At 40.2% G+C, this 20,178-nt stretch overlaps 1 protein-coding gene across 2 annotated transcripts in view; it reads right to left on the reverse strand.

The window, feature by feature from the left end:
• Positions 1–471: 471 nt before the first annotated feature.
• Positions 472–20,178, reverse strand: part of SDAD1 (SDA1 domain containing 1) — a 30,364-nt gene continuing 10,657 nt past the window's right edge. For both annotated transcript variants that reach the window (XM_004009922.6, XM_060417250.1), the window contains 16 exons: positions 19,472–19,529; positions 18,847–18,921; positions 17,304–17,405; positions 16,686–16,755; positions 15,338–15,441; positions 13,140–13,197; positions 11,921–11,979; positions 11,240–11,316; positions 9,632–9,729; positions 9,449–9,525; positions 8,620–8,749; positions 7,020–7,114; positions 6,738–6,928; positions 6,545–6,629; positions 5,597–5,758; positions 472–1,369 (listed from right to left, as the gene is read on the reverse strand). In XM_004009922.6, coding sequence (XP_004009971.1) covers positions 1,322–1,369; positions 5,597–5,758; positions 6,545–6,629; positions 6,738–6,928; positions 7,020–7,114; positions 8,620–8,749; positions 9,449–9,525; positions 9,632–9,729; positions 11,240–11,316; positions 11,921–11,979; positions 13,140–13,197; positions 15,338–15,441; positions 16,686–16,755; positions 17,304–17,405; positions 18,847–18,921; positions 19,472–19,529 — 1,489 coding nt within the window. In that variant the 3' untranslated portion in view covers positions 472–1,321. The remainder of the gene's footprint in view (positions 1,370–5,596; positions 5,759–6,544; positions 6,630–6,737; positions 6,929–7,019; positions 7,115–8,619; positions 8,750–9,448; positions 9,526–9,631; positions 9,730–11,239; positions 11,317–11,920; positions 11,980–13,139; positions 13,198–15,337; positions 15,442–16,685; positions 16,756–17,303; positions 17,406–18,846; positions 18,922–19,471; positions 19,530–20,178) is intronic.

The following is a 20,178-nucleotide window of genomic DNA, read 5'->3' on the forward strand; positions in this document are numbered from 1 at the left end:
AGTTGAAAAATGCAAAGAGCAAAGAGCAGTTTCAGGTCTGAAACATTCAAACATGCACTTCCTGTGAAACACTGAAGCTGCTGGGGGTTGATGGAGGGTTCCTTTTGCCAGGCCACAGCAAAGTAATCATTAATCCCTAGTGGTATGGGGTGTCTTAGGAAAAGTCACAAAGTTTCATTGAAGTAACACTGAAGTTGAACTCGGAAAGTAAACAGAAGATGCTAGAAAAGGAATAAGAGAAGTGGTTTTACAAGCTGCTGAGTGGACAGAAAATTGCCTTTTACTCTAGTTTGAAGCAATTTTTCCGACTATCACAATATTATCTAAGAAATTTGAGACAAAGGGCACCAAACGATTTCCAAATGCAGAAAGTTGCAAACAGCTGACCATGGCTCTCGTGGCCCTTGGAATCTACTCAAGTATGCCTGGGGGAGGGAGATAAGACACACCACGCGCCACACAAAGTACCTATTTGACATTAGAAACCTTTTATTGAGACAAGGCCAACAGAGGGCTGGACATATTACAGGGTCAAGGAAGACCGAGGAAAGTAATCTGATTTCTTTTTCCTCTGTGGAAGAGTGGGCAGCCCAAATAATGAACAGAAACCACTCTGAGATTACTATTTATACTTAAGGCAATTAAAAAAATGAGATCTTAGCCAAAATGCCTATACCTGGCATATAAAATAATTACATCTTTTGGATGGATGGACTAAAAAGGCTAAATTGTCTACTCAAAATCTGTACAGCAGGAACCTGTTTTCAGCAGGTAAGCCTATTTACAAGTAAGATCCTCTTACTCTTGTAACATTGTCCTGTTTTAAGAAAATATTTAATACCCATCCTCTGCAGAGTTAGTCCATAAGGCCTCTATGACTCCACAGAAGTATAAAACTGTCTCTACTATAGAACTATTTATACAGCAGTGTAAATACATATAAACACACTTGCCCCTCGCCCCATCCTACAAACAGGTTATAAATATCTTGAATGAGAAGTTATGGCTCATTCATTTTCATATCTTCAGTGACAATTAATAGGCACTCTCTCTCACTCTTTCTCTATACATGTGTATATAATTATTTTCTTGCAAGAACACTAAATGAAAATGATTTTATACCACAACTGTTTACATTTCAAACATTCCCACCATTACCCATCTCTAAAATAAGAACACCAGAAGCTACCAAGTTTACTGTGGTTTTCACAACATAGTGCTTCCGGACTTTTTAATGTAAACAAATATTCTTAATTTGCAAGTTTTCAGAGTAATGATACAAATTTAGCATTCTCCTTGGAATGGAAGACTTGCTTGGAAGTTACTTCATTCTTTTTCTCTTTTTCAAGAGTGCATCTCGTAGCGCCAGCTGGAAGATAAGGAAACAATGAGGTAAACATGATCTAGAGAAGACAACCACTGGACCACTGTTCAAAGTGAACCTGTAAATATCCCCAGAAAGTTTCACAGTTCCCAAAAGAAAATGAATGGAATATTAAGTAAAAGATTATGAAGAATAAACCTAAATTTAAAAAGAAGATAACCAAGGCCACTGTGTACCTGTTAAGTTTGTTATGAATATTATTCCATTAATTCCCCAAGCACCCATCACCTTTTGAGTCCTAGAAACTTTAAAGCATTTTGGGGGGGTGGAAGTTGCCTGGCTCTATATCTACATATTCAAACTTTTTGAACTTTATGATTTTAAGTTATTGATTTCTTGCCTTTAACTCAGATCTGGGTCTTAGTATGTCTGTGTAGACAGGCAGAGTAACTGGGACACTTATGGTAGAAAAAAATTAACAAGTTTCTTTCAACCTAAGTTGCATGGCTAAGAAGGTAATTCTGAGTTAGCCATATACATATTATTTTCACATCTGTAAACTCAGTTTAATTATAGTATCCGTTCATATTGTTATACATTGATTCAGTTCAGTTCAGTTCAGTGACTCAGTTGTATCCGACACTTTGAGACCCCATGAATTGCAGCACACCAGGTCTCCCTGTCCATCACCAACTCCCAGAGTTCATCCAAACTCATGTCCATCGAGTCGGTGATGCCATACAGCCATCTCATCCTCTGCCGTCCCCTTCTCCTCCTGCCCCCAATCCCTCCCAGCATCAGGGTCTTTTCCAATGAGTCAACTCTTCGCATGAGGTGGCCAAAGTATTGGAGTTTCAGCCTCAGCATCAGTCCTTCCATTGAACACCCAGGACTGGTCTCCTTTAGGATGGACTGGTTGGATCTCCTTGCAGTCCAAGGGACTCTCAAGAGTCTTCTCCAACACCACAGTTCAAAAGCATCAATTCTTCGGCACTCAGCTTTCTTCACGGTCCAACTCTCACATTCATACATGACTACAGGAAGAACCATAGCCTTGACTAGACGGACCTTGGTTGGCAAAGTAATATCTCTGCTTTTGAATATGTTATCTAGGTTGGTCATAAGTTTCCTTCCAAGGAGTAAGCGTCTTTTAATTTCATGACTGCAATCACCATCTGCAGTTAATAAGTTCAAAACTGGAAAGCTGTGGAATAGTCATCCATATGGTTAAGAACGATATATTAGCTAATAATATATCACCAATGCAATGGACACGAACTTGGGCAAACTTCAGGAGATGGTGAGGGACAGAGAGGCCTGGTGTACTGCAGTCCATGGAGTCGTAAAGAGTTGGACATGACTGGGCGACCGAACGACAATCAGCTAATAATGTTGTAACTCAATACGGATTTAATTCCACTCATTAAACTTTGTGACAAAGCACAGGCCACTCTCACACATATATCAGGCTCCTTCCTTGTTCACACCATCTGAACACCCTGCAAGGTCCTCTTCTCTTTCTCTTCTCATGTGCTTTACCCTCCTTCTCTAGTCTTACCTCTTTTTGGAGGTGCTCTATAAATACACCATCCAATACAGTAGCCACTAGCTATACATGGCTGTTGGGCAATGAAACATGGCTAGTCCAAATATTCCCTGGTAGCTCAGTTGGTAAGGAATCCGCCTTCGGATTCTTTGTGCAGGAGACCCTGGTTCAATTCCTGGGTCAGGAAGATCCCCTGAAGAGGGGATAGGCTACCCCCTGCAGTGGCTACCACCACTTCATGGGCTTCCCTGGTGGTTCAGACAGTAAAGAATCTGCCTGCAATGCGGAAGACTTGGATTTGATCCCTGGATTGGGAAGATCCCCTGGAGGAGGGCATGGCAATCCACTCTAGAATTCTTGCCTGGAGAATCCCCATGGACAGAGGAGCCTGGCAGGCTACAGTCCATGGGGTCACAAAGAGGCAGACACGACTGAGTGACTGCACACAGCACAGAGCACAAGTGTTAAACACACTGGGTTTCAATTAGCTCAGAAACAAGAATGTAAAATATCTCACTTAATAATTTTCACTGAATAATTGATTACTCTGCTGGCCTAGAGGGAAGGACAGAATAGAGAAAATTAGGAACCCAGAGTCAAGCTTCATCATGAAGAGACCCTGAAGAAAATATAGGACAAGGAAACAAACACAGAAGTTCTGGTCATGGCAAGAAAACCGGAGGAGGAAAAAGCATTCTTGAAGCCATGTGTGCACATGTCCAATGAACTCTTAACTTCCTCTTAAAAAATTCTTTAAGACAAATATTTGATACTTCAGAGGTGCTGATGGGAACAAAGCGGGGCTTCTCTATCATGCCAAAGAAAATCTGCTAAAAATAGAGGAAGTGGGGAAGGGAACACTCCTAGCTAAGTGTAACAAGATTATAAATATCTCAAAATAAGGCAAGGCCTGCCAAATGCCAACTATTTCCTCAACTGTAAAATCGTACAAAAGGCAGGGAAGGATAAACTAATGGATTTAATCAATTCAACCATGAATTTAAATTGAATTGGGAAAATTCAATTTAAAATCTTTTACAATTAATTAGTTTTTGGCTACACTGGGTCTTCATCGCTGGTCTTCTCCAGTTGCTATGAGCAGGAAGCACTTCCTAGCTGTGATGCACTGGCTTCTCACTGCAGTGGCCTCTCTTGTGGAGCACATTTTACAGCACATGGGCTCAGTAGTTGTGGCACACGGGCTTAGTTGCTCCTCAGCAAGTGTGATCTTCCTGGACCAGGGGTTGAACCCCTGTCCCCAGCACTGGCAGGTGGATTTTTAACCACTGGACCACCAGGGAAGTCCAAGACTATTTAAATCTTTAATGGCTTCTTTCACTTCAGCTTTCAACAACTTCTATTCAGCATATTGTCATTTCATTACTTACACAATGCTGCTAAACAGTTGCGGAGACAGCAATGGCAACCCACTGCAGTACTCTTGCCTGGAAAATCCCATGGATGGAGGAGCCTGGTGGGCTGCAGTCATGGGATTGCAAAGAGTCGGACATGACTTAGTGACTTCACTTTCACTTTTCACTTTCATGCATTAGAGAAGGAAATGGCAACTGACTCCAGTGTTCTTGCCTGGAGAATCCCAGGGATGGAGGAGCCTGGTGGGCCGCTGTCTATGGGGTCACACAGAGTTGGACACGACTGAAGCAAGTTAGCAGCAGCAGCAGCAGCTAAACAGTTGAGAACTAGCAAGTTTAAATAGATAGGGAGGCCTTAAGGGGGTACCTTAATTTAGTTCATTTTGACTTGGTTCCCGCACAGATGGAGCCCTGCCCTGGAGAGCTGGCTCTCACATTTGGAACTGGGAGGTTTATAACTGGCTGGCAATTTAGGAACGCTGGTTCAGGATGTGGCACTGACATTTACTTTACCTGATTTACTTGATTTACCTGATTTCCTAGAGATTTTTCTGGGTACATTCCCAGTAGACAAGGATATAAAAACAAAAATCTGTTTTACTATAATAACAGGACTACTCGCCCAAGACAGAAAATGGATAAAATAAAATGCCAAAGTCCTATAAGGGCACACAGAGGAAGGACCATGCCAGGGACAGACTGTTTAGTCTGTACTGCTCTCCTGAAGCTGTTTCTGAGACACTGTTGTTGCTTAGTCACTCAGTCTTGTTCCATTCTCGACCCTGTGGACTATAGTCTGCCAGGCTTCTCTGTTCATGGAATTTCCCAGGCAAGGACACTGGAGTGCACTGTCATTTCCTTCTGCTGGGGATCTTCTTGACCCAGGGATCGAACATGCGTCTCCTGTGTTGGCAGGCAGGTTCTTTACCACTGAGCCATCTAGGAAGCCCTTTCTGAGATACTACCACACATAATAATGTTTTCTGGAGAAAAGCACCAGGCATATAACAAACACTCAAAAATTATTCTTCAGTTGAGTTTTATATTGTACTTCACAGATGCAATACCAAGAGACTCTTAGCATAGGAATGGACCTTAGCAATCATTTAGCCTAAACTCATTTACAGAGGAGAAAAAAAACACAAAAGTCACATAGCTGAATCTCAGCCAAGTTAGGTATAGGATTTACATGCTCTGACTGCTCTCCACCTCTCCACGCTCTCTAAGAATATAGCCCATTAATCCTGAGACACATGTTACACAAGGTCTTAGAGGGCACGGTTCCACTCACACATAGAGAAGTCTCAGAACACCACCACCACTCTGCCTAGTCAAGCTTCAGGTTGAGCTCACCTGCTTTTCTCGGAAGGAACGCTTATTTTTTGACCGGACATTATGACTATACCGCATCATCATGAAGTTCTTCTGCTTTTTCTTCTCTTTATTGGTGGAACTGGAAAATGGATTCATTTTGGTTTTCTTCCTCACAAATTCTTTTCGGTCTGTTTTTCCAGCCTATTAGCACACATGCACAAAAAATACCGTGGCAGGAGTTAACGCATCAACACACACGTCTCCTCTGCGGCAGCTCTACTGGAAGTCAAGGATACGAAGGTGGATGGAACCCAGTCCCTGCTCCTTGGTGACAGTTCAGCCCAGGGGAGACATGACTGTGATGTACTGTAATGGGGCTGGGGAGCACAGTGGAACAAATGGCTTTCAAGAGGTCAGAGGAGCCTCTGAGAAAGGGAGACCTTGTGAGCTGTTCATTGCAGGGTGAAGGCCTTTCTGGTGAGGAACGGTGGAAAGGGTAGAGCGTTTCAGGAAGTAGCAATAGTTTATGCACAGGTGTGGGGAAGAAACAAGGGTTTTCAAATTTATCTAAAGAGATGCCAGTACCAATGGAACAGAGGGTGATGCGGGGACTGTTTGGAATGGTGTCCGAAACAATAAAGGCAGAGAAAATGAAGCTGGGAAGGCAGGCAGGCTCCAACTGTCTCTGGCTTTTCTTTAATGACTATAAACATTCCACTGCTTTTTTCATAGCTTTGATAAATGGACTGTCGACTGCGCACCTCGTTTAAACTGGGAAAATGTTATGGCGCCTTTCTGTGCCCCACAGCTGGTCTTAGACGGTGGTTACGTGGCTATCAAGTTGCTAAAACTCATCTAACTTCCCATCTATGCCTTCTATTCTATTTTAATTATAGCTTTTCTGTGCCTATACAAGTTTTGAGCTGTATTTCACTTCACTGTTATCTGCTGTCTTTAAAGAACCAGGCAATGACATGCCTCACTCACCATTGCAGTTGCTAGTCTTGTCTCCTTGTCAGACTTTGGCTTTTTATGAAGCCGTTCAATGTCCCGAAGAGAAAGTAACTCACCCCTGGGGTAAAGAAAAAAACCATAATATCAAACAAGGAGAGAATTCCTTTTCCTATGACTTTCATAATCACGTGAGCTGACTGAGGGCCTGGTGCCTGTGCCGTCTTACCTGCGCTCCTCATCACTGTCTATTTCAATGTATTTCCTCTTTTGGGCTTTCCCAGGGGCAGCGTCGAGCTCTTTCCTCATTTGGGCCATTCGGATTTTCTGGAAGTCTTCCTGACTTAACACTCGGCTAGTGCTGACGGCCGCCGCTCTGGCCTTCCGCTCCTCCAGGGGCATGCTGTTCAGTTTCTCGGACTTGAGAGAACACAACACAGGCTTAAACGGCCATTAACTCTACTGAGAGCATAGCCCCTCAACACTCGGAACAAGAACTTTTAGGACTTACGATCTCTTTCTGTTCTTCGTCGGAAGAATGGTGCACGTCAACCCATTCACCATCGGAATCTGCCTCATCACTGAGACTGGCACTCTCCCAGCCATCTGCGTGACAAAGAGCGTGTCAGCACCCCTGACTTCTGCTCAGCACTCATGGTACACCGAGGCAAATCAAGCAAAAGAAAAGTTACATAATGAACCTCAAGTAGGGGCTCACTAAGAGTTGGGTAGCAGTATTGTTAAATAAGTCACATCAATTTAACTAAGTCAAGGAATGGAGAATAAACACTGATTAAGCATCCACCATGAGCCAAGATTTGACAATCTTTCTCTGACCAACGTCACTCAACAAAAGAGGAGTAGATTCTCAAGTGACATAACCTGCCCCAGGCCAAAAAACTGCTAGAAATGCAGGCTACGCTGAAATTAGGAAAATCATATATGACTCCAGAGCCTGTGTTCTTTCCACCAAACCAGTCATGTCCGTCAAAACTGTACCTGTATATTTACAGTGACTGCATATGAGTTATTTAACTTTTCTAAGCACATTTAAGTGTTTGAGAAATTAGCTAGAAACAAATCATTCAGGGAACCAAGGCAGAGAATTCTGGTTGTGCAAGAACCTTGTAGACATCTCATTAAAAAGGCATCAGAGTTCCTAATGGAGCTACCGCAGAGAGTTTTCAGAGTCAAGGACACCTGCAGTTATCTCAGTGGACACCCACATTCTGATCTCAGCTCTTAGGCATGGCACTCATGAGAAGGCCCCAACTCTATCTCCAGTCTCACAGCTCTCTGTGCATCGCCTTGTATCCTATATTCTAAAAGTTTCCTAAATCCTTTGCCTGGAAAGTCTCCACTATTCTACAATTGCTCACTCAGCAATCAAAGTATGACTCATGGCTCACCATTTCCTTGAAGATTTTATTGAACCTCTGAGGCGTACCTGACCTCTCTCCTACCCTTATACCTGACTCTAATCATAAATCCTGTTAATGCTTTATTAGCTGTTTATGAAAAATTCTCAAGGACAGGAACCATGTCATTCATCTTTGTTTTGACAGTGGCTGGCTCACAGCTAATGTTTATGAAAGTTTTGTTGAAATAATGAACAGGAAGAAGACAGGACTCTAGTGAAAATGAAGTCACTCAGTCGTGTCCGACTCTTTGCGACCCCATGGACTGAGTAACCAGTGCAATAAATGCTAGCTTTGGAAATCAGAACAGGGTTCTTCAAGCATTCCTCAACAAGCTCAACAAGGATTCTCCTTCAATGGGAGGATTGCTAGAGACTATAATCCTTACCATTTTTTTCTAGGCAATAACAACAACAAAAACCCATTATCTTTCCAAGTATCAAACAGCATGCCCTTGATAAAGGGCAACCAATCTGAAGGACACAAAAAGGCATTTCCTACACTAGAATGTCAGTTCCCTCAGAGCAGGAACCATGCCCATCAACGCCCATCAATACCCGCAATGCCCACAGCAGTGGTCATTACTCAGTTAACATCAGCTGAATGAATGTCCAAACAGTATAAAGATTTCAAGGTCAATACAGATATAGCAGGAGTGATTCTGTCCTGAACAATGGTACAATAAAAACAAACCTTCATCGCCTTCAGCATTTTCTTCTTTGTTTTCAACTTCCAGAATTTCTGCTCCTGGAATGTAATCTTTAGCATCCAGTTCTCCATATTCTTGCACTCTTGCTTCTATGGAGGCTTCTGTAGGTTTACCCTAAAGGAAAGGAACTAGTTTTTTGCTTAGACAGCAAAACATTATTCATGAAAAGGATTCTCTGGGATTATGAACTCACAAGAATCACAGAAAATGGAAGCAAATGAATGACAAAAACAGTTCACCAATGTCTTGGGTCAAAGTAAATTCCCTCTCAAAACTTTGCCCACTGTTTTCTTGCTTTCTTCTGAACTAACCCAGGAAACTTTGATTCTTAAGTCTTGAGATCTTCGCTCTCGTTACATACATACATCTCATTTCCTCCCACCTCGATAGAGGTAGTATCTGGTTAAGGAATAGCCTGTTCAATGCTGTCATTAGCTACAGATCTGAAAACGTCTATAAGACTCATTCAGTATCAAAGAGCATAATATCAACTATAAAATAGTTAAGGAATAGTATTCAACTTTATTCTGAGTTTAAAGACTAAAACTACGTGTATCACCAACACTCTGAATGGAAGCATCAGAAATGTGCTCAGTTGTGCCCGCCTCTTTGCAACCCCATCTAGTTCAGCCCTGATGGCCTGACTGTAGCTCCCGCCGGCTCTCTCTGTCCATGGGATTTCCCAGGCAAGAATACTGAAGTGGGCTGCCATTTCCTACTCCAAGCACCAGAAATACTCAAACTCAAATTGGAGGAAGTGACTCTCACTTTCTGAGACCAAATCCTTGATCAATATATGTATGCTTCACCTACCCGAAATTTTTTTTGTAACATCTGAGGATTCAGTGTTCGGAAAAGCTGAATCAAAGTTCTAGCAGACATCATCACATCTGGAAAATAACAGCTTTAACTAGAAACTTCAGAGCAAAGAGTCTATTGAGACAAAAATGAGATACTCTATACTCCTTCATCTACTGAGAATAACACAGCACTTACTCTTATCTTTGTGTGTTTTATACTGAGCCAGGTCTTGCAGAAGTTCCTCAGTCATGGCTAAAGGACATCGAGCTGTTATCTCTTTTATAGCATTGATTCTAAAAAAGGAAAAAATGAAATTAAAAAAAAAAAGAAACAGCAGTTTCATGTGGTTCAACCTAAGAATATTTTCTAAAAAGACTAAATCACAAGGAATATAAGGTCGGTTTTATAGGGCTGAGGTCCCTGGTGGGATGTGGGAGCGGGCAGCCTCAGAAGGGTTTGTTTCCACACAGTTTACTGCTATTTCCTCTATTAGAAGAATAAACAACAGCGTCACCTCTAAAATACAGGCATGCCTTGGACATAGTGCAGAACTGGTTCCAGGACAATGCAATAAAGCAAGTCACACATGTTTTTTGGTTTCCCAGTGTATATAAAAGCTATGTTTCAACTATAATGTAGTTTATTAAATGTGCAACAGCATTATGTCTAAGAAAAAAATATTTCAAGCCTTCCCTGGTGGTTGAGATGGTAAAGCATCTGCCTACAATGCAGGAGACCCGGGTTTGATCCCTGGGTCAGGAAGATCCTCTGGAGAAGGAAATGGCAACCCATTCCAGTATTCTTGCCTGGAAAATCCCATGGATGGAGGAGCATGGTAGGCTATAGTCCATGGGGTCACAAAGAGTCGGACACGACTGAGCTATTTCAGTTTCACTTGCGCCCTTAATTAAAACATACTTTACTGCTAAAAATGCTAATCTTCATCTGAGCCTTCAGTGAAGGCTTATGCTGGTGGATTACCAAAATGTTACACAGAGACACAGAGTGAGCAAATGCTATTGGAAAGATGTTACATTAGACTTGCCCCACACAGTTACCAGACCTTCAACATGTAAAGCAAAAGGCAATAAAGGGAGGTGGGCTTGTATATGTTGGCAGCATTTATTTGCCAACTCTAGGGGAAACTGTATTAGGTCAAGTAAAAGTCTTTTTTTTCTTTTTAAATTGGAGGATAACTGCTTTACAATGTTTTGTTGGTTTCTACCGTACATCAACACCAATCAGTCATAATTACATATACATCCCCTCCCCTCCCCCTATTCCACCCAAAAAGTTAGTCTTTAGGGCTGTTATCTCCCAGAATGTTTTCCAAGTGAGATAAAAAGCAGCTGTTCAGCATACTGCTTAGTTATCAGGACAGACTGGACATCCTAAACCAGTGCTCATACTCACTAAGTGTTTTCAAATTAATCAAAAAGGTCACTGAACTGCTTTGGGATTAAAGAATCATTTAATAATGAATCATTTGTTTCAGCGAAGACAGGAATTCAGGGTAGCAGACGGGGAAAAAATATTTAGACTGCACACAAGCATTCATTTGAAATAGTAAAAAGCTAGTTAAAAAACAAAATGTTGATTAGAAGGACAGAAATCTTTTCTTTGGCTCAAAATTCTAACCAATAAATTTAAAAATTACCAAGAGAAGAAGAAAAACACTGAGAAGGCGGAAATATAAGTTTTTCTCAGAGGACACATTTCAGCTGAAATTTCACATCTTGGTAACGGAAAGCAAAGCCAGCAGGTGAAAACTGCTGCCACTGCCTCCAGCCACGTTCTACATACCCTACAGTCATGACTTCTCCAGAGTTCTTGTCAGTAACAAAATTGTTGGCCACAGTCATGAGCAATGACTGAATGATCTGAATGGGATGGAAAGAAAGGGTATGAGTACTGGTAACATGTCTCCACCTACTCAACTGCTTGGTGATGAAGGGATGATACACTATTACAGCGGAAAAACAGCCCTCCACCTTCGGTCTGGGAGGTGGAAGGAGCAAGACTGAGGAAGACAGAAAAGTAACTCTATTTTGGGTGTCGCTGTCTTCTTGGCTATTCTGAGATTAAATCTGGCTCTCCTTTAATCTAAGTTTTCAACGTTACTTTGACCCAGGTTCATCCAACACTCTTTTAATCAAAGAAAGGAACTACCAGCTTTGAAAAATAATCACTATATAAATTCACTGATATCCTTGCCTTCTCCAGGATAAAATGTGGCCACTCATCAAAACAAGAGTTCTCAACCACTGGTTCAAAACAAACTTCATTTTCTATAGTAAAATATTTTTATTTCTAAACGTAAACTTCTCTGTATAAGTGTCCTTAAGAGCTAGTGTCTCTTCTACTCAGTTTAAGAAGGCGGGGAGGACAGTAATCTCTGTGGGAAAAGCCACCATGATATACTCAGTGGCACTGCTATGTACTCCTCACTAGATCCTGACAGAAGTAAAGTTTAAGAGTTCTCACCTCTGGGGGTACTAAGTGATGAGATGCTTGTGCAGCAAACAGAAGGATCTTCGTTACTTCTAACAGCGTAAGAGATCAGAAAGGCCACAGTCAGTCAGTTTACAGCCCTGTTTCAGGACCACAGCAAACATGGCAAGCACACACACCAGCCTTAGTGCTCCTGCTGAGTACTCCGCCTGGAACACCCAACTCTCCGACGTCTACGTGGCTCACTGCCTTGCTTCCTGCTCATTTGCTGCCTCATCAAAATGTCTCTCCTGACCACATAATCTATTCCCTTTACCTGCTTCCTTTTTTCTCAAAATACTTATCTTCACCTGGACATATTATGTATAACACTCTGTGGATCTTGCTCTAGAATGTAAGTTCTATGAAGGTAAGAGCAACACTTTATGTTCACTGACGTCGAATGCAGTGCTCACTAGGAATCATTAAATAAATGAAAAAATATAAACATACACATATACACACACTCCCCCTTTAAAGAAGCAGTATATATAAAGAATCTGCCTGCAATGCAGGGGACCCAGGTTTGATTCCTGGGTCAGGAAAATCCCCTGAAGAAGGAAACGGCAATCTACTCGAGTATTCTTGCCTTGAGAATCCCATGGACAGATGGCTACAGTCTATGGGGTCGCAAGAGTCAGACACGACTTAGCGACTAAACCATCCACATATAAGGAACGAGGCCTTTGGCAAACGAAGGGAGGGATCTCGGTCTTTCTTCTTTCTCTACCTCATAGGACTGAAGTGAGGATGAAACAAGATGACTACATGGGAATCACTTAGCACAGCATCTGGCTCATGCTGAATGTTCAATAAATGTTCACTTCTTTCCTACTTTGGTTCAAGTTGAAAGGCAAAGACAACCATTACTTTCTTTTTGCTTTTATTTATTTTTTTTCCCCCAAACTTTAAACTTTTATTTTGTATTGACGCATAGCCTATTAACAATGTTGATGTTTTTAATAAAAATACAAATAAGGGCAATGAAAGCAGTAAGGCAAACTCTGGTATCTATTACCAAGTTACAGTAAATAATCAAAAGTCTTTTTAAGAATTTTCCATATGAGTATGGTATTACAAACAGACTTGCTTTGAGAAACCAAATATTTTAGAACTCCCCCCCCCCCCAAATAACTGTAATTCCAGAACCAAAGACTGAATGGTTATTCTAACCCCAAGGCCACCAAAGGAACACAGCAAGTGGAAGTCTTACCTCTTTGGTGAGGCTGTAGAAACCTTTGCACAAAGGGGTAGAAGTTGAAGAGAAAGAGCTGTGGAGAAAAGAATGCACAAACTTAATATATAAACTCTGCTGAGCTGCAGAGTTTCAGTGCTCCATGATGTAATTATATCACCAAGCTTAACTAACTGGGAGCCATTTTTTTTCCCCCCTCAACAAGTATGAGTGATCCAGGATGATTCAATGCACTGTATTAATCAAGGAAAGGAAGGCTATGTTCCTATCCTCATTATGTCAAGGCAGAATGTGTACACAGAATAAACCAAGGGAGGAAAGGCAGTCAAAATGCAACATTCTACTTTTAAATTGGTGTGGCTACAGAAGCAATTTTTTTAGTCTTCAAAAGTAATAGTAATTCAAACCTGAATAGCACCTAGTGTAATCTGATCACCAAAAAACCCACAGTCTAGTTTTGTTATTATATTCCAATCGAACCACACTGGGGAAATGACTCTGAGCTCCACCTAGATGTGGGCTCCAAAATCACTGCAGATGGTGACTGCAGCCATGAAATTAAAAGACGCTTACTCCTTGGAAGGAAAGTTATGATCAACCTAGACAGCATATTCAAAAGCAGAGACATTACTTTGCCAACAAAGGTCCATCTAATCAAGGCTATGATTTTTCCAGTAGTTATGTATGCATGTGAGAGTTGGACTATAAAGAATGCTGAGCACTGAAGAATTGATGCTTTTGAACTGTGATGTTGGAGAAGACTCTTGAGAGTCCCTTGGACAGCAAAGAGATCCAACCAGTCCATCCTAAAGGAGATCAGTCCTGAATATTCATTGGAAGGACTCATGTTGAAGCTGAAACTCATCTGAAAAGACCCTGATGCTGGGAAAGACTGAAGGCAGGAGAAGGGGATGACAGAGGATGAGATGGTTGGATGGCATCACCCACTCAATGGAGATGAGCCTGAGTGAACTCTGGGAGTTGGTGATGGACAGGGAGGCCTGGCATGCTGCAGTCCATGGGGTTGCAAAGAGATGGACACAACTGAGTGACTAAATTGAACTGAACTACCAAGATGAAAGTGACGAAGATCCAGTTATTAAAGCAACTGTAATCTTTAACTTCAAGAAGAAAAACTTTGGAGATGGCCTAATCGTTTTCAAAGCTCATCATGTGAGAATAAATTTTTTTCTGTTTTAGTCACAGAGTAAAAATAGGACCAGAAAACTAAATGGCAAGACTTGTGTTTGATATAGAGATGGATGTTTAATTGCAGTCAGTTGTGAAGCTCCAGTTTTCATTTCTATCAAATCAGACTTCAATTACAAATCACTTTTGCTTTTCTGTTGAGCTCAAATTCAGGTGTGACTTGAAATTACTGCACAAATGTAACAAGAATTGACTGGATGATCCTGCTTTAGAACTGCAGCCCATGGAGAAAAACCAATTTATCCTTAGAATGTTAAATTTTTCTTTTGGAAATGGAATAAGTATATTCACTCATGTCTACTTTCATTTTTATCTTGGTATTTGTCTATACTGCATGATATTCAATAAAGAAGCCTGTTTTACTTTTTGATTTTTGAAGAAAGCAACATATTCAATGACAATCAGATTAGAACTAGTCACAAGAGCAAAATGACAGGAACAACCTTACAGTCATTTCTTCATGGCCTGAATTTTTGGGAATTCCTCCTTTTCTATAAAGGCAGATAGTCTGAGTATGTTTGAAGTTTCCATATGTATACACAATAAACGTACATTATACCACCAAAGAGTTCTTGCAATCTAATTTAATATTAAATGAATGATCAGAGAATTCAGCTTTGTTAAGTAAGCCGGAAGTCAAGAAAGCTATGAAGGGGTAAATGGTGAAACACAGTAACAATTGATAAAAATATGTGGGCTATGGTGGCTCAGAAAAAAGTTATAAGTGAAACAAAGGTAAATAAAAGGAAGTTAAAAAAAAAAAGAACAAAACAGTCTGTCTATAAACTGAATACATGTACAATTCAACGTTCATACTTACTGATAAGGAAAAGTGACAAAAACAGCTGTTTTCTAGTGAAAGATTTTATCCTTCTGTAAACTATATGGGTTGAAATGGTATGCAAGGATAAAATCAAGCCACCGCTCTACCTTAGTCAAAGGTGTCTTTTTACCAAGAATAATTCTACTTCTAATATTCATCAAGAGAAACACAATGCAATTCAAACCTCGTGAATTCCCACCAATCTGGAGATGAGGTTCATGAGCATCATCTTCACTTCAAACCTCTCCTTGGAGCTCTCTAGCTGCTTCAGTAGCTTTTCTGCAAAATCTGGAAAGAAGAAAACAATCGGATGTATACTGTGGGCCCATGGTCTGCACAATATTATCCAACAAGTATAGAGAAAAGCGGTGGTTTGATCGTTGACTCTAGGGTGACTGTGCCTGAAATCACTGCAGAACCAGGATGAACTGACAGGACAGGTGGAAAGACTTACACACAAGCAAATATACCTTTGATGGTGCCCAAAGTTAAGTCTTAAGGATTCCCAAGATTTTCAGCATCAACATCGAGTGACTGTTTGACAAACACTCTAAGACTGTGCTCCTTAAAGTGTGGTCTGCAGACCACCTGCAGCTGTCCACCGTGTAGCTTATTACAACCACTGAAATGCAGGACCCAGCCTCAGACCTACTGAAAATCAGAATCTGTACTTTAGTAGGATCCCACATTGGTCTGTATATGCTTTAAAAGTTTGAGGAACACTGACCGAGAGGAAGGGGCAGTAAACTGGAGTACAGAAAGCATTTAAAAGCCCCACTGCCAGGGAAGGGATAGATTTGGAGTTTGGGATTGACAGGTAAAACACGCTGCTATGTTTAAAATAGATAACCAACAAGGATCTACTCTAAAACAAACAAACAAAACAACAACCCCATTGCCCAATCATACCCCATATCAACTAATCAGTCTCTGGGAATAACAGGATGTAAGTACCAGTATAAGTGAAGTCGCTCAGTCGTGTCCGACTCTGTGACCCGTGGACTGTAGCCCACCAAGCTCCTCCATCCATGGGATTCTCCAGGCAAGAATACTGGAGTGGGTTGCCATTTCCTTCTCCAAGTACCAGTATAGTTTCATAAAATTCCCCAACTGATTCCATGTGCAATCTAGTTTGAGAACTAGTGTTCTAGAACAGGTTTCCCAAATTTTAGGTTTCCATCCGCTGGTTTTAAAACAGAACAAAAAAACCCAAAAACAAACCAAAAAAAAAAAAAGGGAATAACAAGAGATTGTTAATTTTCATTTGGTCAGGTACAATGTCCTACTATTACTGCATTATGAATGACATGAATTGTGAAGAGGGCTGTTCCACCACATTTTTCTTATTTTGCTGTGGGCTGGGAATCACTGCTTTAGAACATAATTCTCTAGGCCACAACCAACAGGCAACAGTTTAGCAGTTATTGTCTGTTAAGTGCCAGGGATTTTATATTCTCTGATAACCTGGAAGTTAGGAAGCTACATAGGCAGATAAAGCCAACAAGGAACTTGGGAGGTCATAATTATAGTACCTTGGGGATCATGAATCAAGTGAATAGCTGAAAAGTTAAACACCTCTGGTTTTTTCTTCTTTTTATGTTTCTGAAAGAAAGGGAGAGGAAAATATTTACATTCTGAATTACAGTGAAGAGGCCCTAGGCTGTTACCAAGTCTATCACACTATTTAAAAAGAAAAAAAAATCTTTGTTCCAAAAACCTTTCTTTCAACTGAAAGAACTAAAGGTGCTTTAAGGCTTCTAAGAGTCAGCTTGGGAATGTTCCAGCTATTAGCACCTGTGAGACTATAGGGATTTGGAAATATAAACATTAAAAAAACAAACTAGGGGCAAATTAATGACTTCGAATAATCACTACAAAATGTAAGATTTACTTCATTTGTGTTCTCTTCTGAGAAGACATGATCAAAACAAATAAAAATGAACTTAATCAAATTAATTTATTCAAGTCAGACTTTGCTAGAGCTAAGAACAATTATTCATCTAAAAAAATCAGGGCTTAAAAATTCATCACACATTTCTAAGTCTTTAACAAAAATGCTACTTAATTTCAAATGCCTAAAAGCTTTTGCTAAAGACCACATATTCTGTGTTTGAATGAGTCCCATCTCCTCTGCTAGGCATGCATCTCACCGTGAGGACTTTCATAGCCTTTTCCAACTTCTTCTTGTTTTTGGAGCTTTTCTTCCCAGTGGCATACTGCACAAGCAGGTCTCTTGCTGTTGGTCCTTCATCCTGAAGAAAAAACTACTTTGTCAAACCATAAACAAGGAAAATCTGCATAAGAGCAGAGAATAACCCTTTCAGTCACTTCTTTGTATTTGTACTCTTTGCATGAAGCTATTGAAAATAAACACAACTTTAAAAATTCAATAAAAGTATTTGCCTATGTGCAGGAACAGGCACATATGAAGATTTCCACTACAGTACTAACTTGTTTTTCTGCTTTGAGTTTTTACTGATGTATAATATATAGACAGAAGGCAAGTATGTTTTTATTTGAAGGAAAAAAACAAACCTGGAGACAAGTCTTTATCAATAGGGAAATGCTTAATCTACACTACATTTATTTCATATTCTGAAACGTTATGTGGAGGTTAAAATACTGAGATAGATCTATATGTACACGTAGAAGACTATCCAAAGGCACCGATACATCTGTCAATCTATATATATGTCATCACAAAGAAAACACGTGCAAAATAGTTTATATATATTTAAAAAACAGACTACACACATAAGACAATATGTATACATGTCCACATATATATGCATGAGAAACGAAATGGTTAACTATGAAAACAGAGGTGGGAAAGAAATAAGAAAGGATGGAGAAAACTTTTATTTTATTATATCTATAATATCTGAAATTTTTTACAGTAGGAATGTATTGGTCATGTGTTATTTAATAAAATAATAACAAAACAAATTACAAGATGTTATATCATATTCCAGTATTATTACCAAAATGCAAAAATGAGAAGGGACTTTTTTTTACAATTTCTTTCTCATCTTAATAAAAGTATTTTTAACAAAGAAAATTTCATGGCATCATAAATCTTGATTCTTCCTTTAAAAGATGCTATACCACCGAGGGCTTCCCAGGTGGCGCTAATGGTAAAGAACCTGCTTGCCAATGCAGGAGATAGAAGAGATGCGAGTTGGATCCCTGGGTCGGGAAGATCCACTGAAGGAGGGATCCCTGGGTCGGAAAGATCCACTGAAGGAGGGCATGGCAACCCACTCCAGTATTCTTTCCTGGAGAATCCCATGGACAGAGGAGCCTGGCGGGCTATAGTCTTTAGGGTCACAGAGTCGGACATGACTAAGAGACTTAGAACGCGCGCACACATAACAACTTCCTTTCTCCCCTCTATAAAACTTCCATGATGTATAACCTCAAAAATATATTGGCAGTAATTTTTATTCTAGGTTTAAACAGTGAGATATAGGTATAGCTTTAGAAAGAACAAGACTGAATGAATCTAAGTTTTATTAGTTATTTAACCGATCTTACAGAGTGGGACAAAATCTAAATAGAACAAAATCTCAGCATGGCAGAACTCAATAAAGGATAAAGGTAGCATAGACGTTTCTAACTTTAACAATCTACACTGAGAACAATAATAAAATCTGATAAACTGTGAAGTTCAAAAGTATCTGTGGTTAAACTAACCTCAGAGTCTGAGTCACTGTCTTGTTTCTCCTCTTCATCTTTCCCAAGGAAGAACGTCAAAGCAGCAACTAATATCTAAAGACCAGTTCAGACAAAGTCAATTACTCATCCCAGCTTACAACAAAGAATAAATACTTCTGTCTATATTTTATACATGCATATGAACTAGGATCTGAAGGGGAAAAAAAAAAAGAAAAGAGTGGTAGGATCTGGGCTCATCTTTCTTAGCCAGGCTCTACAGAGTTGTTATCCTTCAAGCAGCAAATCAAGAACTTCTACATCCCCCATAAGAAAAGTGATATTATAGCCCTTCTAACAGAAAGTCAAACATGCCCTTAAATTTCTTTCAGCTTTGTCTGAGCCCAATAAAAGAACAGTCAAGATTTATAGGGGAAAACATAAAATAAACGCTAAGGCTACTGTTTAATAGAGAGCATCTGAAAAACTCTTAATTTTGTTTGACTGTTCTAGAGCACAGATAAACCAGGGCAGCAGCCTGAGCACAGTTTGGACAGTGTGTCTGCACACGAGCGCTTCCTTGCACACCCACTCCTCTCCTTCACCTTTCAGCTAGAGAAGCGACTGCCTACCAAAGGTGCCTTCACACAGCCCTGCAGGAGCTCACCTTGGTGACCTTAGAGAAACAGGCCGTTGTGATCACATTGACAGTTTTGGCATCGTTCCTGGGGGAAGACAGTTGAGCGTTTTAGAGTAAAATTTCATTCTACTGTACTTGACAGCATAGACAATGGCACAAAATAAATAATAAATACTTCTGATATGTTAAAATTTATAGTTTGTACTATTTCAAAAAGTCATGGGTTGCTAAATAGCCAACTACAGGCGAACATTTCCAGACCAGTTGTGTGTCAGAAAGCTATGCAGACATTAAAAAGTGGCTTTTTTGAAGGATTTTAAATGACATATAAACCCTACTCAAGATAAATTGGGGGGAAAAATAAGAAAAATTACAATACAGCAAAATTCCAACCATATTTCAACATTCATATGAAAGAAAAGACAAGAGGAAGTATCATATTAACTGTGATTATTTCCTTGTGACCCTATGGACCTTAGCCCGCCAAGCTCCTCTGTCCATTGAATTTCCCAGGCAAGAATACTGGGATGGGTTGCCATTTCCTTTTCCAGGGGATCTTCCCAACCCAAGAATTGAACCGCGTCTGTTTGTCTCTGGCATTGGCAGGTGGGGGTTCTTTACTACTAGTGCCACATGGAAAGCATACAGGTGGTAGGACTACCAATAAATTAAAAAAAAGAAAAAAAAAAACAAAAACCCAACTTTCCAGCTTTTCCACTGCAACAAACATCACT

The sequence above is a fragment of the Ovis aries genome, chromosome 6 (assembly GCF_016772045.2).
Source record: "Ovis aries strain OAR_USU_Benz2616 breed Rambouillet chromosome 6, ARS-UI_Ramb_v3.0, whole genome shotgun sequence".
NCBI classification, from domain to species: Eukaryota; Metazoa; Chordata; class Mammalia; order Artiodactyla; family Bovidae; genus Ovis; species Ovis aries.